Source organism: Pyxicephalus adspersus, chromosome Z (assembly GCF_032062135.1).
Source record: "Pyxicephalus adspersus chromosome Z, UCB_Pads_2.0, whole genome shotgun sequence".
Taxonomy (NCBI): domain Eukaryota; kingdom Metazoa; phylum Chordata; class Amphibia; order Anura; family Pyxicephalidae; genus Pyxicephalus; species Pyxicephalus adspersus.
The window spans coordinates 88,939,236-88,959,410 of record NC_092871.1 but is presented as its reverse complement, the minus strand read 5'-3'; the positions used below and the strand labels follow the sequence as shown (position 1 = coordinate 88,959,410).

Genomic DNA, 20,175 nt, shown 5'->3' with positions numbered 1-20,175 from the left:
GGGAATTTTTATATCAGGTCAAAATGGTAAGTGAGACAAGAGCTGTGGAGGGATTTCATTTTATTGCAAAATGATGAAAATAAATTAACTCTATTGGTCATTGTTTTAACTTAAAAGCCACTGAAATAATTAAATCTCATATTTTTGGAACAAATCCTTCTAAATCTGAGGACACGCCACGTGTGAGGTGAGCTTGCGGTTTCCAAGTCTAGTAGTGCCTAAAGCTAATGCTGCATATTTTCAGGCTGCAACTTTACAGTGCAAATATTTCCTAATACTGTATTGTCCTTGAAATCAAGTTCATCAGAAAGAGGAAATTACTAAGAAAAAAAATACCCATTAGAATTAAATGAGTGTTGTATTGTAACTCTGGGTTTTTCTCTTTTTCATATTTTTTCTGGATGCTTATGGAAACATAAACAAAGAAGAGGTATTAAAAAGATAAATAAGAAGAAAAAAAAGAAGATATTAATAAATTACTATTAAAATTGCTATATTTTGACTGCCTGATACAAAAAGTCTATTCACAAATGTTTCATTTACCAAGATTCACCCAACTTTTACAGAAAATTCATATTTTTTACAGTGGATTTCATTCGAAAAAGTATGAATGAGTCATAGTTGATTTCCACCTTTTATGTTTGAATTCAGTGTAAAAAATGGGTATATTTTGGGTAAATGTTGGGTAATATACCGACCACATAACCTATAGTTGTTTGGATGCAGGCCATGGGGCACCAACACGTTTTACAAAATCCAAAGATATGTCATTAATTTGGAGATTACAGTGTAATGTATCTACCATATTCAAAGGCAAGTTTAGGGGTAAGCTATCTAACCTACCCATATAATTCCAGTGCATGGCTGCCGGTACCTGTAGGTTTCACCAGGAGCACCAGGGCTGTGATCAGTCCATTGACAGCTCTCTGGATGGATACCATGGCCTATGATTTATTGTGAGGAGAAGCATTGCTTGGTGTTCCAGTAACATAGTAGCTACGCTTCTACTGGGCCCCTCCTGCCAAAGTATTTTACTAAAAACTGTGATCCTCCTGTGATTTCTGAACAACTTGAGTCTTTGGTTACGATTGTGCTTGGTGTCTACTAGTGAGCCCAGTGACTGTCAGTGTGCCAGTGTCTATCAGTGCCCATTGACTACCAATATATTCCCAATCCATGTATCATCATGTGTCAATATACCTATATCTACCAGTGCACTCCTATTCCAAATGTTATCTAGTAGCTGTTAGGATTCCAGTATCTACCAGTGCCCTCCCAATTCATATGCAATCCAGTGCTTATCAATTGAGCAAGTGAGATGGTGTTCTAGATCTTGTGCCATCTAATGACTGAACCTATGGATTTCTTTCCCATTCCATATGTCATCCAGTGACCACCAGTGCAGCCAGTGTGCCGCCACATACTCTCCTAGATCTTGGTCATCTAGTGAAGTTATTGCAGCCACTGAGCCCAATGATTCCATGTGCACTGCCAGTCCATATATCTTCTATTGTCTACATGTGATGTACCAGTGTTTGCCAGCTTCCTCCCAATTCATATGTCAACTAGTGACTACCATTACACCAGTGTCTATTAATGAGCTCCCATTCCATATGTCATCCAGTGACCACCAGTGCAGCCAATGTCTATTAATGTGCTCCCATTCCATATGTCACCTAGTGACCACCAGTGCAGCCAGTGTACTAGGATTACCACATGCTCTTCTTCTTCTCAGTCATCTACTGACTCCATTGTGACCACTGAGCCCAGTAATTCCATGTGCACGCCCAGTCCATATACCTTCTAATATTTATCATTGGTGTACCAGTGTTTACTAGCTTCCTCTAGTCAACTAGTGACTGCCATTTCACCAGTGTCTACTAGCCTGCTTCAATTCCATATGTCATCCAGTGACTATCAATGCAGCCCGTGTGCTGATATTCCCACATGCTATTTTAGTTCTGCTGACAATTAGTGATCTATTGGGGCCAACAAGTCCAGGGATTCCCAGTTCATATGTCAGGTCTATTATCCACCAGTGCAATCCCAATACATATGCCATATAGTGGCTACCAGTAGACCAGTGCTCCCATTCAATATGTCACCTGGTGACCACTAGTGCAGCCAGTGTGCTGGTATCCATCCAGTGCCATCTACTATTCCATTGAGGCCAACAAGCCCAGTGATTCTATTTGCGCTTCCATGTCCATATGCCATCTTTTGTCCACCAGTGCACTAATGACTTTAAGACTGCTTCCAGTCATTTAGGGACTACCAGTGCATTCAGCATGCTGGCACCTTCATATGTACTGCCAGTCTTTATGCCATCTAGTAACACTAGTGCAGCATAGTCATTCCAATTGAGGTTTTAGTCTACCTGTCACCTAGTACCTACTGTACACCTCTATATCTTCAAGTACATCCATGACACTTGTATCTCCATGCAGCCTCCTATTGGCTCAACATATGGACACAGATATGGACCTCTGTCTGTGACAGTTGTCAGCATGGAAAACAGTTGCCTTGGGACCCTTTTTTAGGACCCTCCTCTACTTCCTCCAGGCTATCCAGGAAGGATATGAGGGTATCAAGGACAATGAGATCATTGACAATATCACAAAGACCATTGCGCAGCATGGACAAGATATGCAGATGTTTAGAAGTCTCTGCTAAGGCAGAATGAGTGATGGCCATGCTGAAATGTGATATGAAAATCTTGTTTCTTACTCACTGAAGAAACTCTTAGCTGGAAATAAACAGCCAGAGGAATCATTTATACAAAAAGCAGACAGATAAACACAATGAAAAAGCATTTGGCTGCTCTTGGCTCTTGTCTGTTATTGTTGAGGCAGGAAAATGATTTTTCTTTGGGCAGAGATCATTCAGATTCCCCTCAAGCCTGCTGAGTCAATTCCAATGTAGTAAGAATTCTCAATCTCTCAGCATGAAAGGAATATAAAAATGGGATTCCACCTACATCCCGGGAGTGCAAGGTAAGTATGCTTACCTATTCCCATCCCCCTGGACTTAACCCTTTGTAATGATGGAGAAAGAGATAATTTTATAAATTACCTTCAATTACTTTAGCCCGAGAATGCCTCGAACTTCCAATGGTTCCAATGGTTCCGCAAAATTTCGGCGAACCGATTTCGCGAAACCATCAGAAGAGGAAATTAGAACAGGAGGATTCCCAAAGCTGCAATCAGCCCTGGGAATCCTCCTGTTTGTGATCCCTGAGGCACTGGATGTTAATTAACCTCTAGTCCCCCGGGGATCGCACACTCTTTTCAATGAATGCAGACACAGCTGCAACCATTGAGAAGATGCCCAGCACAGAACCTCCTGACATTGTAATATAAGTATCTCTTACAAATGATACATACATGTTACAGATACAAATGTATCATTTGAGGAGATACTTAAATTACAATGTCAGGAGGTTCTCCTGTGCTGGGCATCTTCTCAATGGTTGCAGCTGTGGCTGCATTTATTGAGAAGAGTGTGCAATCCCCGGGGCAAATTAACCTCTAGTGCCCGGGGATCGCAGAGGATTTCCAGGGCTGCATGAAACCTCCTGTTTGGCGAGAGCTCGACCTCTCAGTGAATCGCTTACATTTTCGGTATGTGAGAAAGGCCCTATTCGCTGCGAGATCGAATTTAATATTCTCACTCCCCAGTACACAAATGAGTTTATTTTTTATTCCATTTTTTTTTACCTGGAATGCGCCTTGTTCTTGCTGAGGGCCCTGCCGATGGCAGATGAAGAACGTCTTCTTTGCACCGAAGCTTTCATTTTCTGTATAATAGCAATGATAGATTTATTGTTAGCAGATCAAATAACATACCTAATTAACATAATCCAAATTGTTTACTTATTAGCAGCAATTTAAGAAAAAAAAGGCCAAATCAAAGCCAATACCTTCCAATTAGTGGTAGCATTGTCAGTCTACTACTTGTGCTTCTCCGGGTCTATCAGATAGCCCAATGTCTTGCTGCAGAAGCTCACATGGCAGACTGACGATGTGCAGGGGCTTAGGATTGTCAGCCTGCAGGAGGAATTGCCCCGGGAAAGATACTTTACAACAGATTTAAATAAATATGCTCAGGAAAACTGTACATTGTGAAACATTATGCCAAACAATCTAACATAAAGTGCACTTTGCATAAAATAACAAAATAGAAATCAATACCCCAATAAAGGAAAAATAAAAAGCAGCTTTTTCTTGAATATTTTTGCCACTAGGTGTTCTCAGTATAAAAAACAGCTTTGTTTAAGCTCCTTTTTATGACCCTGGGCTGTTATGGGTTCGCCCCCAGCCTATGGTTGCACAGTCAGAAGCTCCTAGCTGTCTTTTCCTATCAGCATTTTCTGGGTCAACATGTGAACACTTCAGGCTGCTTCTCTTATTTGAATGTGAGCTCTGCTCTAAGGGGACTGTAGAAGGCTGGGAATAGGGTAGGTACTTACTTTGTTTCCTTATCAGCTAATTGAATGAGAGGCAGTGCAAAGGTGCATTTACCAGCAGCCTGGAATGAGGCCTGAACCTTGGTGCCAAAACACAACGCCACAATTTTTTTGAAAAGGGAAATTTGGGAAAGGGGGATGATCCAATTGGAGAGTGTTCCCCTCCTAGAAACACCCTTTTATTTTTGAAGTCTACAGCATATGACTTGGTTCAGCCTTGACTTTGAATCAAGAGATCCCATGTGACTCCTGGTAGCTAGCACCTCGCCACCATTTTGGCTGCTTGCACCACAGCGCTGGTTCTTAAAGAAGCAACATCTGCAGATGCAGACAGAAGTCAGCAATGAGCTGCTGCCCCTATTCATTTTCCTTGGAGCTGCTGTGGACAGAAGCTATACCGGTTAACTTGCATGAGGAAATGGTAACCACAAAGCAACCTTCCCAGCAGTCTGAACATGACCCTGCCTATGTGTGCACTGGGCAAGTTGTCAACCCCAAGCCACAAAAAAGAGTAATAATAACATTATAAAAATGAATAACTATAACTGCTATATTCCAATCTCTGATTTTCCTTCTCTACTCTTTATACTAGCTTTTTAAAATTGGTTTCTGATGGAGACTTCAAGCCATTAATACAACTGACCGACATGGCACAAATTTGTCACTATTGGGGATCCCACCCTGAAAAATGCCATGAATGTAGACAAGAGAAAAAACACTAAAAAATGGCAAATGCTTAAATATATAGTGGTGATATGTAGCATAAACTAAAATGTACTAAGATGTTTCCAGCACTTTATTAGATTTGTTTTAAATATATGTTTCATTTCAGTAATGGTTGGCAGAGGGACAGTTTTTTATACCATGTCCAGTTTGCATACTCAAATTCTTCCATAATAACTTGTGCTAAGATTTTTTCAGCTATGGCATGACTTGAGCAAACATTTGCGTCCAATTTGTTTTAATGTGGGTAATGAGGATTGCTGATGACGTTAGGGTTTCCCCATGTCCTACGGATCTCAACTGGAAACGCTTTCTTCTGAAGCTTTTACGGTTCCAGCAAAGTCATTCCAAACTGGGAGCTGTTCCTTCTGGTGAGGCCATATTGGGTAACGGGACTTTGACTTTGACTGGGCTTCGATTTTCAACCTGTCACTTGGACATATTCATCAACTAATCTGTGTCTTTGTTATGTTACCCAGGCAACTTCTCATGGCTCAATTGGCTTTGGGCTCCGTTCTGTAACTGTGCACGATCCGTCAGCTAACTGCCAGCTTCAGATCTGTATTTCTTGGCACAGGAAGACCTTAATATCATTCATTTTAAACCCATTTATGGCTTAAAGCAACATTAAGTTGTTGTTTTTAATCTGCCCTAGCTAACTACTCTAGTTAAAGACACATTACACCAAGTACAACAGAAAAACAAAGCAGAAAACAGAAAATTAAACTTCCTGGTATAATCAGAATATGGCTAATTAGGAAACTTTTAAGGGTCAGTAAAATCTTAGGCAGCTTTTCCTTTATGCCATTTAGGTACTCTATATGGGATATGTTTATTTCCCTAGTGGTTGAACTTGATTGGTTTATGTCCAACTATAACTAAGACCTAACTATGTATATATATGGCACAAAGGTCCATGGTATGGCATCCCATTCCAAAACAATGGACACCAATTGCAAGTTGGCCTTCTATTTTTGGCTATACCATCCTCCACTCCCCTCCAAATGATGGCAATTATGGGAAGGAAAATAAATTATATCACACAGGTTCATGAATAAGCAAAATAGAATTTACATTAAAAATCAAAAGTTGGTGGACATCTGACCAGAACACCTAAATAAACTTCATGGATTTCCTATTCCAGAACCATGGCCAATAATATGGAGTTGCCCTCCTCCATGGTCATTATTATGGAGTTTTCTCAATCCATGACCATTATTATAGAGTTGCCCTCCTCCATGGCCATTAATATGGAGTTGCACTCCTCCATGGTAATTATTATGGAGTTTTCCTCATTCATGACAATTATTATGGAGTTGCCTTCCTCCATGGCCATTAATATGGAGTTGAACTCCTCTATGGTCATTAATATGAAGTTATCCTCATCCATGGCCAATATTATGGAGTTTCCCTCATCCATGGCCATTATTATGAAGTTGTCCTCACCCATTGCCATTGTTATGGAGTTGCCCTCCTCCATGGCCAATAATATGGAGTTGCCCTCCTCCATGTCCATTAATATGGAGTTTCCCTCATCCATGGCCATTATTATGAAGTTGTCCTCACCCATTGCCATTATTATGGAGTTGGCCTCCTCAAAGGCCATTAATATGGAGTTGCCCTTATCAATAGCCATTAATATGAAGTTGTCCTCATCCATGGCCATTATTTTGGAGTTGCCCTTATCCATGGACATTAATATGGAGTTGCCCTCCTCCATGGTAATTATTATGAAGTTGTCCTCATCCATGGCCATTAATATGAAGTTGTCCTCATTCATGACCATTATTATGGAGTTGCCCTCCTCCATTGCCATTAATATGGAGTTGAACTCCTCCATGGTAATTTTTATGAAGTTATCCTCATCCATGGCCATTAATATGAAGTTGTTGCAATCCATGGCCTTAATATGGAGTTGACCTCCTCCATGGCCATTAATATGGAGTTGCTCTCATCCAAGGTTATGAATATTAAAAATACTCTCTTTGTAGCTTCCAAGAAGGTTTTTCACATGATTTTGTAGGTTGCCTATTTGTGAGGACAGGTACTGATGTAGGAGGAGAAGACCTGGCTCACCATTTCAATTCATCCCAAAGGTGTTCAGTAGGGTTGAGGTCAGGGCTCTGTGCAGGACACTGGAGTTCCTCCACACCAAACTGGTGACCCCATGTCTTTATGGAGGGGGCTTTGTACCCCGGGGTACAGTCATGGAGGAACAGAAAAGGGTCTTCACCAAACTGTGACCACAAGGCTGGAAGAGCACAATTGTCTGCAATGTCTTTGTATGATGGGGGATTAGGACCCTTCACTGGGGACATCTGAACCCTATCATTTGGAAGGAAGCACATACTTTATGATGTTGGCTATATAAAGCTGAATCATTTGGAAAGGTGTCTATTTACATTTTAGACAAAAAACACAAATCAATGCAGACTAGTAGGTAAAAAAAATGTATCCACAGAAAAACCTAGAAAAATATGAGAAACACACCCAAAAGTTTGTGATCAGTTAATATTTGTAACCCAACAAACGCTGATGTAATTAAATTTGTGTTGCCAGGACATTTGGGGCTCTTGGCTTTTCATAACTGCCTGATGTGCCTAATTGAATTTACATCTGGAATCATGGCGTTACCCCATGCATTTATACCCACCATGGGGTTCCAACACCATCCAGCCTCCATTTTGACAACTGATAATAAGGTTACTATGACTTAGCGTTAGACTTTCCTGCCATGCATAGGAAATGAGAAAAAAAATCAACAATGGAAACACAGACAATCATACTTCCCAAACTTTATCCCCCCTCCAAAAAAAAAAAAAAAACTTAAGATAAACATTCACTTTAACTAGATGTCATTGGGTTTGCTTCACAAGCTCTAAAAAACGTTATCAGAGTTCACAAGCCCTTTTTGCCCTGCCGCTGATACTCCTCTTTATATTTCCCACCTGGCATGATGACAGTATTGAGCTGCTGTATAAATAAACACAAGGATACAAAGTAACATTGTTACTTTTGTATTTTCTTAATTTCCTTTTTCAGATCAAAGTAATTAGTTTTCTTCTAAATATACATTTTTTGCCTGGTCTTCATCCTTAGTTTACATTAAGGAGTCTTAGTTACTCCCCCCCACCCCTTCCAGAGTGATTTTTCTGCCTTTTCATATGGTTTTTTTTTTTCAGGTGATATTTAAACTTTATGTTTTCAATCAAGTCACTAAAACAATGCATATGTTTAAAAAAAGGTAAAAGCCTATTTGTGAAAACCTTTAATGATTTGTACAAGAATTATAATTGTCATGTCATTTCCAAAAAGAGAATGTTAGAAATAAATAAAATATCCACAGGAACAAAAAAGTAACTATCTTATGGATTGCATAAAGTCACTTAAAAAACAGGTCATGAAAAATTATATATGTGTTATTTTTCTGCTGAATAATCAGACCCATAACAGAAACGTAATGTATCTACAGTCCATAGGGGGTTACAGGTGTGAGAACTGAACTGGTTAAATAACAAGTACAGCCACTCGTCATAGACATGAAAAATGTGTTGGCTCCAGAGCCCAACAGGCATGCCAATAATCTTGTGCGTTGCTATATAAACAGATGGAGGGGGATACCTTGCACCATTTTTCTTCTTCAAAACACACTCCGCTAAGTGATAAATCTCATGCAGTAGAAATGCTTTTATTTGGATTATTACAAACACAACAGAACTGTGTGACTACAAGGACTATATGGTCAACTCAATAATGGAGGCACTGGCAAATCCTCCAATATCCAACCATAGAAAGCTGATCTATCACCAAAATGTTTACTTTATATAAAAGGGAAGAGAACTAGTTCATATAAAGGAAAAACTAGCTTCTTTTTTTCTTTGCAAGACACTGTTTTGGCTGGGTCATTGGTCTTGGGACTTTTAAAGCATATACTATTTTTTTGAACACCTCAAACAATATATTTAGAAGTAATCCAATGATTTATTAATTTATAATTCATGAAACATGGTTAAAACATCACACAAATCCAAAACTTGGTGTATAAAATCCAGAGGATAGTACATAATAAATAGGCTAATGATATATCGACGCGTTTCCCTGAACAAAGTCTGCTTCATCAGGAGTTCATTAGCCTATTGAATACAGACATTTACATATTCATTATAACAACTCTGCTTTATCTTTATGCAAATATTGTATTGACATGTAGAGCACTTAGTGCTATCAATAGAAATGTCTATTTTCTGGATAAATGAGTCCCAGGATCAATCAATGCAGGTATCCTATATCAGGTTGGTACAGGCTTCAGGTTGAAATGAAAGAGGTCTTAGTGACAAACCATTTGTTAGCACTTGTTTTCATTTTTTTCTTCTAAATCCTATTTATTTTTAAAGGAAGGGTGAAGCCTCGCTTTCTGTCTATACCACCATAACAGTAAAGACTGAATGGGGGAACAAAGCCTGATGGGATACCTATGTCAAGTATCATATGAGGCTTGGGGCTGCTCCTTGATAAGAAGCATGAGCAGTGAGATTGGCACTTTCTTTATTTTACAGAAGGATTTGTCATCCGATTGAGTGCGAGATTGGGTGAAGTAAGCAGAAGAAAGATGAAGATGATGGTGACTGGAGCTTTCTTGTTGCTCCACAAAAATATGCCACAGTGGCAGGTAAAGCTATTTATTCTGATGGACCATCCTTATTACTTCTGGTTAGCCCCAGGTCCCCAGTCCATCCCAATCATAATAGGAGAATCAGCCCTAAGAAACATCATTTATCGGACACATTAAAATCAATATAAAACTAAAAATCACTACAATGTTCATATGACCAATAAGGGGTAATGGGCCAGGCACCCAAAGTCCTGGATACTGCAAATCAAGTATCTGCTACATTTTTCCTTTGCTGCTACATTCTGCTATTAAGTTGCCATATTACATTGTAACCTGATCATGAGGCAACACCTTCCTTTTCACAATCTTCAAGGATTTATTATTATATTTAAAATTGTATCCATACATAATACCAGAATGGTTGTACAGCATCATAATAACTGAACCATTTTTTATGTATTATAATAGAATTAAATATGTGATGGGAAGTTCAGCAGGGTATTCAGCACCATCTACCTGACTCTCCTAATGTAATATATGATTCTACTACAATTTATTTACGTCATCTACGACTTTATTTAAATTTTACTGATGTGAGTACAAAATTGTAGCTTTCCAAGGGTGCAGTGCAAGAAATTATGCCCTCCTTTAGCATGTCTTCCCAAAAGCTCAATGTTCCCCCCGGCCGCTTTTAGCTGGGCGCACCACCCATAACATTTCAGTAGCCACTTGTCTGGTTTTGGGTGGTTACTGAAATGTTCGGTCTCAATACAGAGGCTGCTACCCGCTTCTTCCCACCTTGCAAAAATACTGAAATAATCTCTAAGGAAAATACTGAAATCATTTATTAAAATACCAGTTGCAGGTATTTATTTTAATATGGAAATACAGAGATCTGATTTTTTTTTCTTAATTTATTTTACCATTTCATTCATTTGCAGAGCAAGGTATAAACAAAAAAAAACAAACAAAAATAAAAAAAAAAATCAAACAACTTTTACATTTTCTTTAAAAATTACATTATTATTATTTATATTTATTAAACCCCCTATTATATCTAGATAGCCATTGTTAACTTCTTCCTTAACCTCTCCTTTCATTTTCCTGAATATTTAATTTATTTCTATTTTTTATTACCATTTTTTGAAAATTAATTTTCATTGAAGGTTTAAGGAAAAAAAAAAAGAACCACAAAACAAAATATAAATTTACAAAAGAAAAGAGGAAAAACTAAAGCAAATAATCTGCTAACAACATTAGCCATTTATTTTATGACTTTCAGATTTTTAAATTTATTTTTAAATAATTAGGGATTAATATTTTTTATTATTCAATAATTTTATTTAATTTTTATTTTTATTTCATGTATTTTTTGTTACCATTTTTGTTGTTCTTTTGTTAATTGGATTTGTTACTTTTTATCAGTGTAGCATTAAAAGAATGCAATTTTTTTTAACTGAAACAATATTTTAGTTTCATTCTCAACAGGAGAATTAAAGAATAAAATGATTGATTTTTATTTACAATAAAACAGTTTTTTTTTTAACAATAGTCAAATGAAAAAAAAAAATCTTTAGAAAATAAAATAATGTTTGCAAGACCGTGGTGCCAAAAGAAAGCCTAACATTGGAAGGTGTCCAAAAAAAAAAAAACTATACTCAAAATATACTCAAATAAGAAGGCCCGAAGGGAAAATTGTAAAAATTTGGGTCATGAGAGCTCCAGTGAGTAACGGGCCTCGTTTTTTTGTTTGTTTGTTTTTAAGATTCTTCAATTTTTCCTGACTATAATATTAATAGATCCCTGGACCCACAGAAGTATTTTTTTGTTTTTGGAATAACTGATATCATTACCAGAGCCAAGTCTCTATTTTTTTATACTTGTTAGCTGTTGCATTTACCATACCAATTTATTTGCCAAAATATTTTCATCATTGCTTTAAAATTGGGAATTTTTAATTGCAGAAACTTTTAATTTTTAAAATTCCCAATTTAGGTTCCTTTGAAGAAATTTTTTGAAGAATGGAAATCTGATCTGAGCTCTACAAAAGTGATATTTGGGGAATCTCCAGCGAGCCAAGATGATGGGGATAACACAAACAGCCCCTTCCATTAATACCCCTGCCAGGGATAGGGGAAGGGTGGGACCCGGTGGAATTTGCTGTTAGGCTAAGGATGCCGAGGAAACATCAGAAGATTTTGGAGGAGCCTTTCATCCTTATTGGATATCTGACCCACCAAAAATAACAGCGAGAACAGGATGAGGAATTTCCATGAATTCCATCCTGAATTTCACATCACCCAAAATATGCTCCCATTGCCGGTCACCACCGGTCATGTGACACATCACTCAAATTCAGGACATACAGGAGGGCCATCGGTGTAACCGGGCCCAGATTCCGGACTTCCAGTAACCGTCTGCTGAGCGCTATTCTAGTATTGCAGCCCAACCCTCCATGCCGACACAAAGCTCAGAATATCATCAAACCTCCAGACACGCCAACCGCTGCCAATTATTGGCACTGCCAGAGGGGCACTGCGACCAATCAAGAAAGGAGAAAACAAAAAGTACAGCGCAGTGCTGTCACATTACATGATATAGGGTGTGGCCCCTGTCATATAGGGCCCCTGCATAGTATCTAGTGAGTGCAATGCTACAAAAAAGAGAGAGAGACTGCATATACAAGAATAATATAAGCCAGAGACTGCAGACATAGTACAGGAGACGGTCAGAGACTGCAGACATTGTACAGGAGACGGTCAGAGACTGCAGACATTGTACAGGAGATGGTCAGTCAGAGACTGCAGACATTGTACAGGAGACGGTCAGAGACTGCAGACATAGTACAGGAGACGGTCAGAGACTGCAGACATGGTACGATAGACGGTCAGAGACTGCAGACATAGTACGGGAGACGGTCAGAGACTGCAGACATAGTACGGGAGACGGTCAGAGACTGCAGACATAGTACGGGAGACGGTCAGAGACTGCAGACATCGTACCGGAGACGGTCAGAGATCTAATTCTTGTTACTGGTTACCTAATACTGCTGGGTGAGGGGTAAGTGGGGCTTTCTGGGGAATCTGTGAGAACATGTCCCAATTGACAAAAGTGTGACAGCACAGGAGCACAACTGCAGACCAGAGACAGTGAGTTTTGGGTTTTAAGGGCAGTGTGTGGAAACATGTCCCAAGTGAAATTAGCTTTGTATTGTGTATGTGGTGGGGGGGATAAAAGACCTGAGGGAATATGAAAAATTAAAAAAATAATTTTGCTTATGGATCTGTTTCCCCAGGTCACCTTAACCCCCCCCCCCTGTTCCCTTTTATTAACCCCATTAATTTTGGGGGCCAGCTGTAAAAATGTGTCTTCCCGATCATACTTTAACCCTAATAAATAATCTGGGGATATTTCCTGCAGTGACAACACTCCTTGCCTCCTCACAATTATTCTTCTTTGCTGTCAGCCAATCGCATGGCTTCCAAGCAGGAGTTTCAATGCGTGCTACATGGCTATCGTCCACCTTGGGGTCCCCCAGCCAGAGAGCGGCCATTGCTGGGGTGCATATAGACAGGAAGTAGCTGCAGGGAGGCTGCAGGAGACCAGCAGGGATGGAATAATTGGAGGCAGTTGGTGCTGAAATGCTTTTATCAATGTTAATGGGACCTCTTGAACGCGTTTAGACAAGTAAGTGAAAAACATTGCCCGGTGGTTTGGAGTACAGGGGCAGAAATACAGAATGATGAATTATAACACAAAAAACACAATTTCAATCATCCTCATGCAGCAAATGCATGCACATGGGCTGGGGGGGGGGGGGTGCAAAAATCTCAGCATCCCAGGGCCCTGCATTCCCTACCATTCTATCAGTTGGGGCCCTGGAGAAGGTAGGGGCCCGGGGTAATTCCCCCTAAAAATGATTTTTGTTTTTTTTATAATATTAGAAAACATGCAAAGATTTCACTTACAATTCTGAACCGAAGAATCCAACCATGAGGTGTCACCCCGCAAATCCTTCATTTCTGGATCCCAACCGCCTGTGTGTGTGCTGAGCTTCCCCATGTGAACATCTGCTTCCTATATTCACCCGGTGAGCATGTGAATAACATTCATCTGACCACTTCTGCCTTCCGAGCCGTCTCACATGGTACAAACAGCCCAAATTTTAGGAAATCGCCACTGAAAACTGCAAACTATCACAAATCCTGCGTTCTAATTCACCGGACAGCTCCGAAGCAATAAATACTGCAAGGGAATGATGCTTTGTGGGGGGTCTATGTATATTTTCACTCAAGATTCACACAATGTTTATCTAATATTTTTGGTTGGAAAAATGATTAACTTTTACTCAAAATTCTTTAATTAGATTAATTGTCAAAAGTTTGTGCACTTGGGTGAATACATTAATAAAAATCCTTTTGTGTGAATAGATGTCTTTTTCGGTGCCAAGATGACGAGAGCCAAGAGAGCAAACTCAGCGATTGCTATGATTTGTTGTCATGTGATGATCACATGATCAGAAGCCAAATAACACCGCCCCAAGATATCAGCTATCCAATGACAACAGAAGCTCAGGTGTCAGGTGCGCATAATTGGCATTTATTTTATGATACATGGCTAAAAGCTAAAACAAAAATCCCAGGCACAACTCAGCAGCTCAGCTCTCCCCCTCTGTAGTGATTTAGCAGCTCAGCTCCCTTCTTAACAGTGACCCAGCTCAGCTCTTGTGCTCAGTAGTAACTTAGCAGTTCAGCTTTCCATCCTAACAGCAGCTCAGCTCCCCCACTCAGCAGTGACTCAGCAGCTCAGCTCCTCCTCTCAACCTTGACACAGCTTCCCAACTCAGCAATTCAGCTTCTCATCTGAGCAGTGACTCAGCAGGTCAGCTCTCCCTCTCAGCAGTAATCCATCAGCTCAACGTCCCCTATCAACAGTTACATGGCTTCCCCCACTCATTAGAAACTCTGCAGTAACCCAGCAGCTCAGCTTCTCCCCCCACCTTCCCCAATTTAAATAGCAGCTTAGCTTACACTACTCAGTAAAAACTTGACAGCTCAGCTCCCATCTAATCAGTTATTAGGCAGCTCAGCTCCCCCTCTCAGCAGTGACTCAGCAGCTCAGCTCCCCCTCTCAGAAGTTACTCAGCAGGTCAACTCTCCCTCTCAGCAGTGACTCAGCAGGTCAGCTCTCCCTCTCAGTAGTTATTCTCAGCAGGTCAGCTCTCCCTCTCAGCAGTAACCCATCAGCTCAACTCCCCCTCTCAACAGTGACACAGCTCCTCCCACTCAGTAGAAACTCAGCAATTCTGATTCACCTCTCAGGAGTAACCCAACAGTTCAGCCCCCCCCCCCCCCCCCAAAAAAAAAAAAATATCCCAATACCAGCTCAGCTTCCTCCACTCTGTAGAAACTCAGCAGCTCAGCTCCCCCTCCCAGCCGTGCCTTAGCAACCATCCATAAACTACTAGATCTGTATGTTTTAGGTCCATCTTTGTGTGTTTTTCTCATACAAATCTGTACAAAGCATCCATGGCATTTTCTAAATAGTTATGTGTCTTTCCTGATGACAGCATGAGAACTATTTTCAGCTCTGGAAATTTTTTAGATATAACAATAAAAAAGGTTTAATAGGACCACCGGGAGGTATCTGTGTTCTAATGACAGGGTTTCTTTATTTACATACACTATACATAGCATTACCCCCCCCCCCATCTCTGACTCCATTTCAGGGTTAAAGGAGCCACAGGAAGCCGCAGCTTTGACACTTCCAGGTGTGTCAGATTCCTGTGCCACCAACATAGCACTATGTCTCCCCCTGCTGGCTGCTTCTTGAATAGTGAGCTCTGAATAAACTTCAGCATTGCTCTACTGGTATAGGAATTGTAGGATGGAGGAGGGGGATCTGATACCCCCAGGGGTGGCAGTGGGTGGTGCAATAAGGAATATGTATTATGACTACGTCACACCAGCAGCCACAATGTACCTCATTTCATGACGATTTCATGTGCAATTCATGACGCTGGTGTGTCTTTGGGCTCATGGTGAAATCTGCTCATCATTAAATTCAGTTGCTAGATGCTGACTTTGTATTTTTTTTTTTTGCTTCTGTTTTTGGAATTATTATTTTTTTTTTACAAACTTTGTCGTAAATGACGATGAAGCACAAAGCCATGGCATGCTTTCAGGAATGCCAACGTGGTCACCGATGTGCCAGCGACAGCGAATGACAACTCACTGATGTCTTATCTGCGTCAGACGGAATGAAATATGTTTAAAAAATGAATCCGAATAAAACCAAAAATTCTAATTTTCTGTAAAAATAAAAATAAAACGGACAGAGCCGGACCCACGCCCTCTGAATATGACAAGGGGCAAAAACAGACCAAAGCGAGCAGAGTATTGTCAGCAGGGGTAGGCAGGGTGACTCTGGAGACGTTTTGTAAATTGAAAATGTATTGAGCTGCTTAGAAGAAATGGTCCCTAAAAAAATATTTAGGGGGTGAGGGTATTTATTCAGTTTTGGAAGGGGAGGGGTTGGGGTAATTGAGTTATTTTATTTTGTGTTATTTGTATGTGTTTGGTGTTTTTTATGTTTTTCATGCATTTGACCAATATTTACTATATATATATTTTAAATTTAATGTACATTTCCACAAAATGGGAACATTTTTGGATCCTGGAGGTCACCTGCACCCCTTAGCCCATTGCACCCTAAAAATCTCTGTATATCATCTTCAATGTGGCCCATTTTGCCTAAATGGCGCAACGATGACATAAACTGCCATATTACCCTCTGGACTTCAGGCAAAGGAAGACTTTTGATTTTCCCGATTCTTAGTGAGTGCTCAGAATGATGAAGTCGGAGGCCGAGTACACACGGGGCCATCTCTGATCCAAGTGAATTCTAAAGAAGGTTCATCATAAGCACCCCATTTTTTGGATCCTCCATCAGATGTGAAGAGATCGAAGGCGTTGATAAATATCACGAGTACATGACTGGGAATGAATTGTTTTGTGTGTATGAACAACAAAGAAAATGTATCTGTAAGCTCCCATTTGCTGGAACATCCTCAAGATCTTGTGACTGACTCCGCCCCCGAGGATCTCAAGTCCATATTGTCATCACCCCCAGAACAGGAGGTGTGTTACGATCAGGATCATCACATAAAAATAAAGAAACAAAAGCAAAAGCAATACAGCCACTGCATTTAAGGACTGGTATCCAGCTATAAATATAAAAAATGTTTTTTTTGTAAAATTTTTGGGTTTGGATTTATGTAAAAAAAAGGGCAAGTCAAAAATAAATGAGCTGCTGCTTTGTTCTAATGGTATGACCAAATACAAGCATGCAGCCAATGGGGTGAGGAGTTCTGGGACGAATAATTGTTATGGGTCAGTGGTCTGTGCCTTTAAAACACGTTTTTCTGATTTAAAGGGGCCGGGCGGTATAGAAATGGTTTGTACAGATGTGTATGGGTGTGTCCCTTATTACTGCCCCACGCATGATAGGCAGATTTTCTTGCAGCAGACTTTCATTTTTAGAAATTAACAAATCCAATCCAAGCCACGATCCTATGATTAAACTTCTCAAATATTAAATATCTAAAACCTGTGCAAAGTCCTACAATGTATTTCAATTTAAACAGCAAGAGTCTGAGAAGAAAAGCTTGTCCCTTACCAGCATGCTGCAAGAGAAGATCCCTTGATGCGTGTAAGCAGTGGTCTCTCTGTAGAGATTTGACACACCCCTTGATGAAACAGACCAACATCCAATTATTACAGTTTATACTTACCAGATCTCCATTATTGGGTCATTATTGGACCTATGCAGAGATGCCACTGCTTCTGAATCCATCTCATGTGATAATTTCAGGGTGATATGTGTCCATGGTGGTGGGGTGAAATGCCTCTTTGTTGGTGGGTGATCTTTGCCCATGGTGGTGTGACACGTGTTCAAGGTAGTGGTGGCATAAAATGCGCCTATGGTGGTGGGCTGAAATGCATCTATGCTGGTGGGGTAATATGCATCTATGGTGGTGGGGTAATATGCATCTATGGTGGTGGGGTAATATGCATCTATGGTGGTGGGGTATTATGCATCCATGGTGATGGGGTGGTATGCATCTATGATAGTGGGTAATTTATGTCATGGTGGTTGGTGATATGCATCTATGTGGGTGGGGTAATGTGCATCATGGTGGTGGGTTGAAATGCATCTGAGGAGGTAGGTTGATATGTGTCTATGCTAGTGGGGTAATATACGTCGATAGTGGTGGGTTATTATTCGCCCATGGTGGTGGGTTGATTAGCGTCTATGAAGGTGGGTTGATATTCATCCATGGAAGTGGGTTGATATGCGTCCATGGTGGACGGTGATATGCATTCATGGTGGTCGGGTGATATGTGTCTATGCTAGTAGGGTAATATACGTCCATGGTGGTGGGTTGATAAGTGTCCATGGTAGTGGGGTGATATGTGTCCATGGTAGTGGGGCAATTTGTGTCCATGGTAGTGGGGTGATTTGTGTCCATAGGGGGTTGGTTTTACAGTGGAAGCCTTACCACCATCTTTAGGTAAATTATAGACATGGAGCCTGTCACCAAAGAATATTTGCTGTCCCCTGCTGACCAAATGAAAACATTCACTGCATATTCACAGCAATTGACAAGAGCTCTGATTTTAATAAAGACATCTGGGGGGTCCCAGCATAAATGACCCACATCTAAAATAAAAGGGTCCCTAGGTCTCAGATAAACCTGAACAGTATGTCCGCCCCTGAACATAGCTGTCCACATGGTTACAGAACACCTCCACATGTCCCAATAAAGAAAATACAACGGATATTCGAAAAGCCTGTGCACCCAACATTGGACAACACAGGGGTCTATACCACCTCCAACAATATGACCTCCCCACCATACAAAGGTAGAGTCATTCTTTAATCACATAAGGAGAACCATGTCATCTCCTCCATCCAATACAACCACAAAACAGTAATGAAGACCCTGGAATCCAGCAGGTTGTGTACAAACCTTGCCTCCTTCCTGAATCCACGATCCCAGGTCCTTGCTAGGCGATTTCTGCTGGGGGGTCATCTTCATCCTACGCCCCCGCTGTGCAGAGCATGACCCCTCTATATGGAGCCCTCACATCCAGAAGATAGAAGGAAAAAGTCCAAGTGGAGGTGCTGGTGGTGCACAGCTTAGGATCTTCTCATGTCATTGGGGCATCCAGGATGGAGGAACCACAGGAACTTCTGAGAGTTCACATTGACTTATGTCTGACTTGTCCCCTTCAGCAGGGGGAATGCAAAGAGAGAGAGAGACAAAATGCTCCACCTCACAGGCTGACTAAATAAGGACATTCATATAGTAGGCAGAACAACTTCTGTCTCACTAACAGCTTCAATCTCTTTCTCAGCTGGAATCAGACAGCCGGCTACAAAATACCAGCTTTGGAATCACACCCTCTGCCAGCTGGGCAACACAAGGCACCATCTCCACAGGGACTGCATGCCAACCCTCCAACCACAAACTTCTCTTATTTGCTTCCATTTGGTCTGTGACATTGAAAGTGTTTTGTTATATCTGTGCAAAAAGCTACCTGTTAAATGAAAAATAACCAATTCGTGGCTTCACTCCTATCAGTTACACTGTTTCCCGTTCTCCTCCATAAAATCAAGATGATAAGGGTTGTAGTTCTAATAAACTTAAAGTGGACCTAAACTCAACATTTTTACTTTACGTAAACTCTTTAAAGTACATTTTTTTATTTATTTTCTTTAAAAAAAAAAGGGTGCAGCACCTGGCCTTTTTGTCTTTGCCATAGCAGAATGGGAGCGCAAAGCCTCCAGGTTTATCTACATCAAACATCCCAGGAGGCTCTTGGCTGCTGCTTCTGCACATGCTCCGACCTCGCACATGCGCAGAAGGAGCCATTTCATAATGAAAGAAAAAATTCCTGATCTCACGCATGTGCAATGAGATCGGCAATCTTTTTCCCCCATCTACATCATCCGAACTTGCGCATGCACAGTTTGAGATCGGTGACGCAGGAAGAAAAACCCCGAAGAAAAGAGAAGATGATGTCGGCGCCTGACGTCCGGCTGAAGATATTGGGACGATGCAGGACCCAAACGATCTTCAGGATTAAAGGTAAGTGTGGTTTTGTTATTTTGGGTTTAGTTCCACTTTAAGGTCCTAGAGTGGATTGTTTCCTGCGGAGCAGTGAGGAGTCGTCACTATAGGGCAGAAAGTGTTTTATTGGTAAGAAGGCCAATGGAGATGAGCAGAACTCTCAGCAAAACAGAGTCTGGGGGAGAGGGGGGCGGAGTGGAATTTGGGAACTGGTAAGTTTCTTATACCAATGCTAAATAA

General features: G+C 40.6%; 1 protein-coding gene and 1 long non-coding RNA gene across 4 annotated transcripts in view; one reads left to right on the top strand and one right to left on the bottom strand.

Annotated features, from left to right (window-relative positions):
- LOC140344477 (uncharacterized) overlaps positions 1–19,132 on the bottom strand; it is a 41,328-nt gene extending 22,196 nt beyond the window's left edge. The window contains exons 1-2 of one of the 3 annotated variants that reach the window (XM_072431622.1): positions 18,832–19,132; positions 3,717–3,796 (exon numbers count right to left, since the gene is read on the bottom strand). In XM_072431622.1, the coding sequence (XP_072287723.1) occupies positions 3,717–3,796; positions 18,832–18,900 (149 nt within the window). In that variant the 5' untranslated portion in view covers positions 18,901–19,132. Of the gene's footprint in view, positions 1–3,716; positions 3,797–13,768; positions 14,227–17,592; positions 17,854–18,831 lie in introns of those variants that run through there. The other 2 variants (XM_072431624.1, XM_072431623.1) reach the window with 2 other exon arrangements.
- LOC140344478 (uncharacterized) lies at positions 13,101–14,227 on the top strand. The gene is made up of 2 exons (XR_011923570.1): positions 13,101–13,487; positions 13,745–14,227. It is a non-coding gene; the product is annotated as an uncharacterized lncRNA (long non-coding RNA).
- Positions 19,133–20,175: the final 1,043 nt, after the last annotated feature.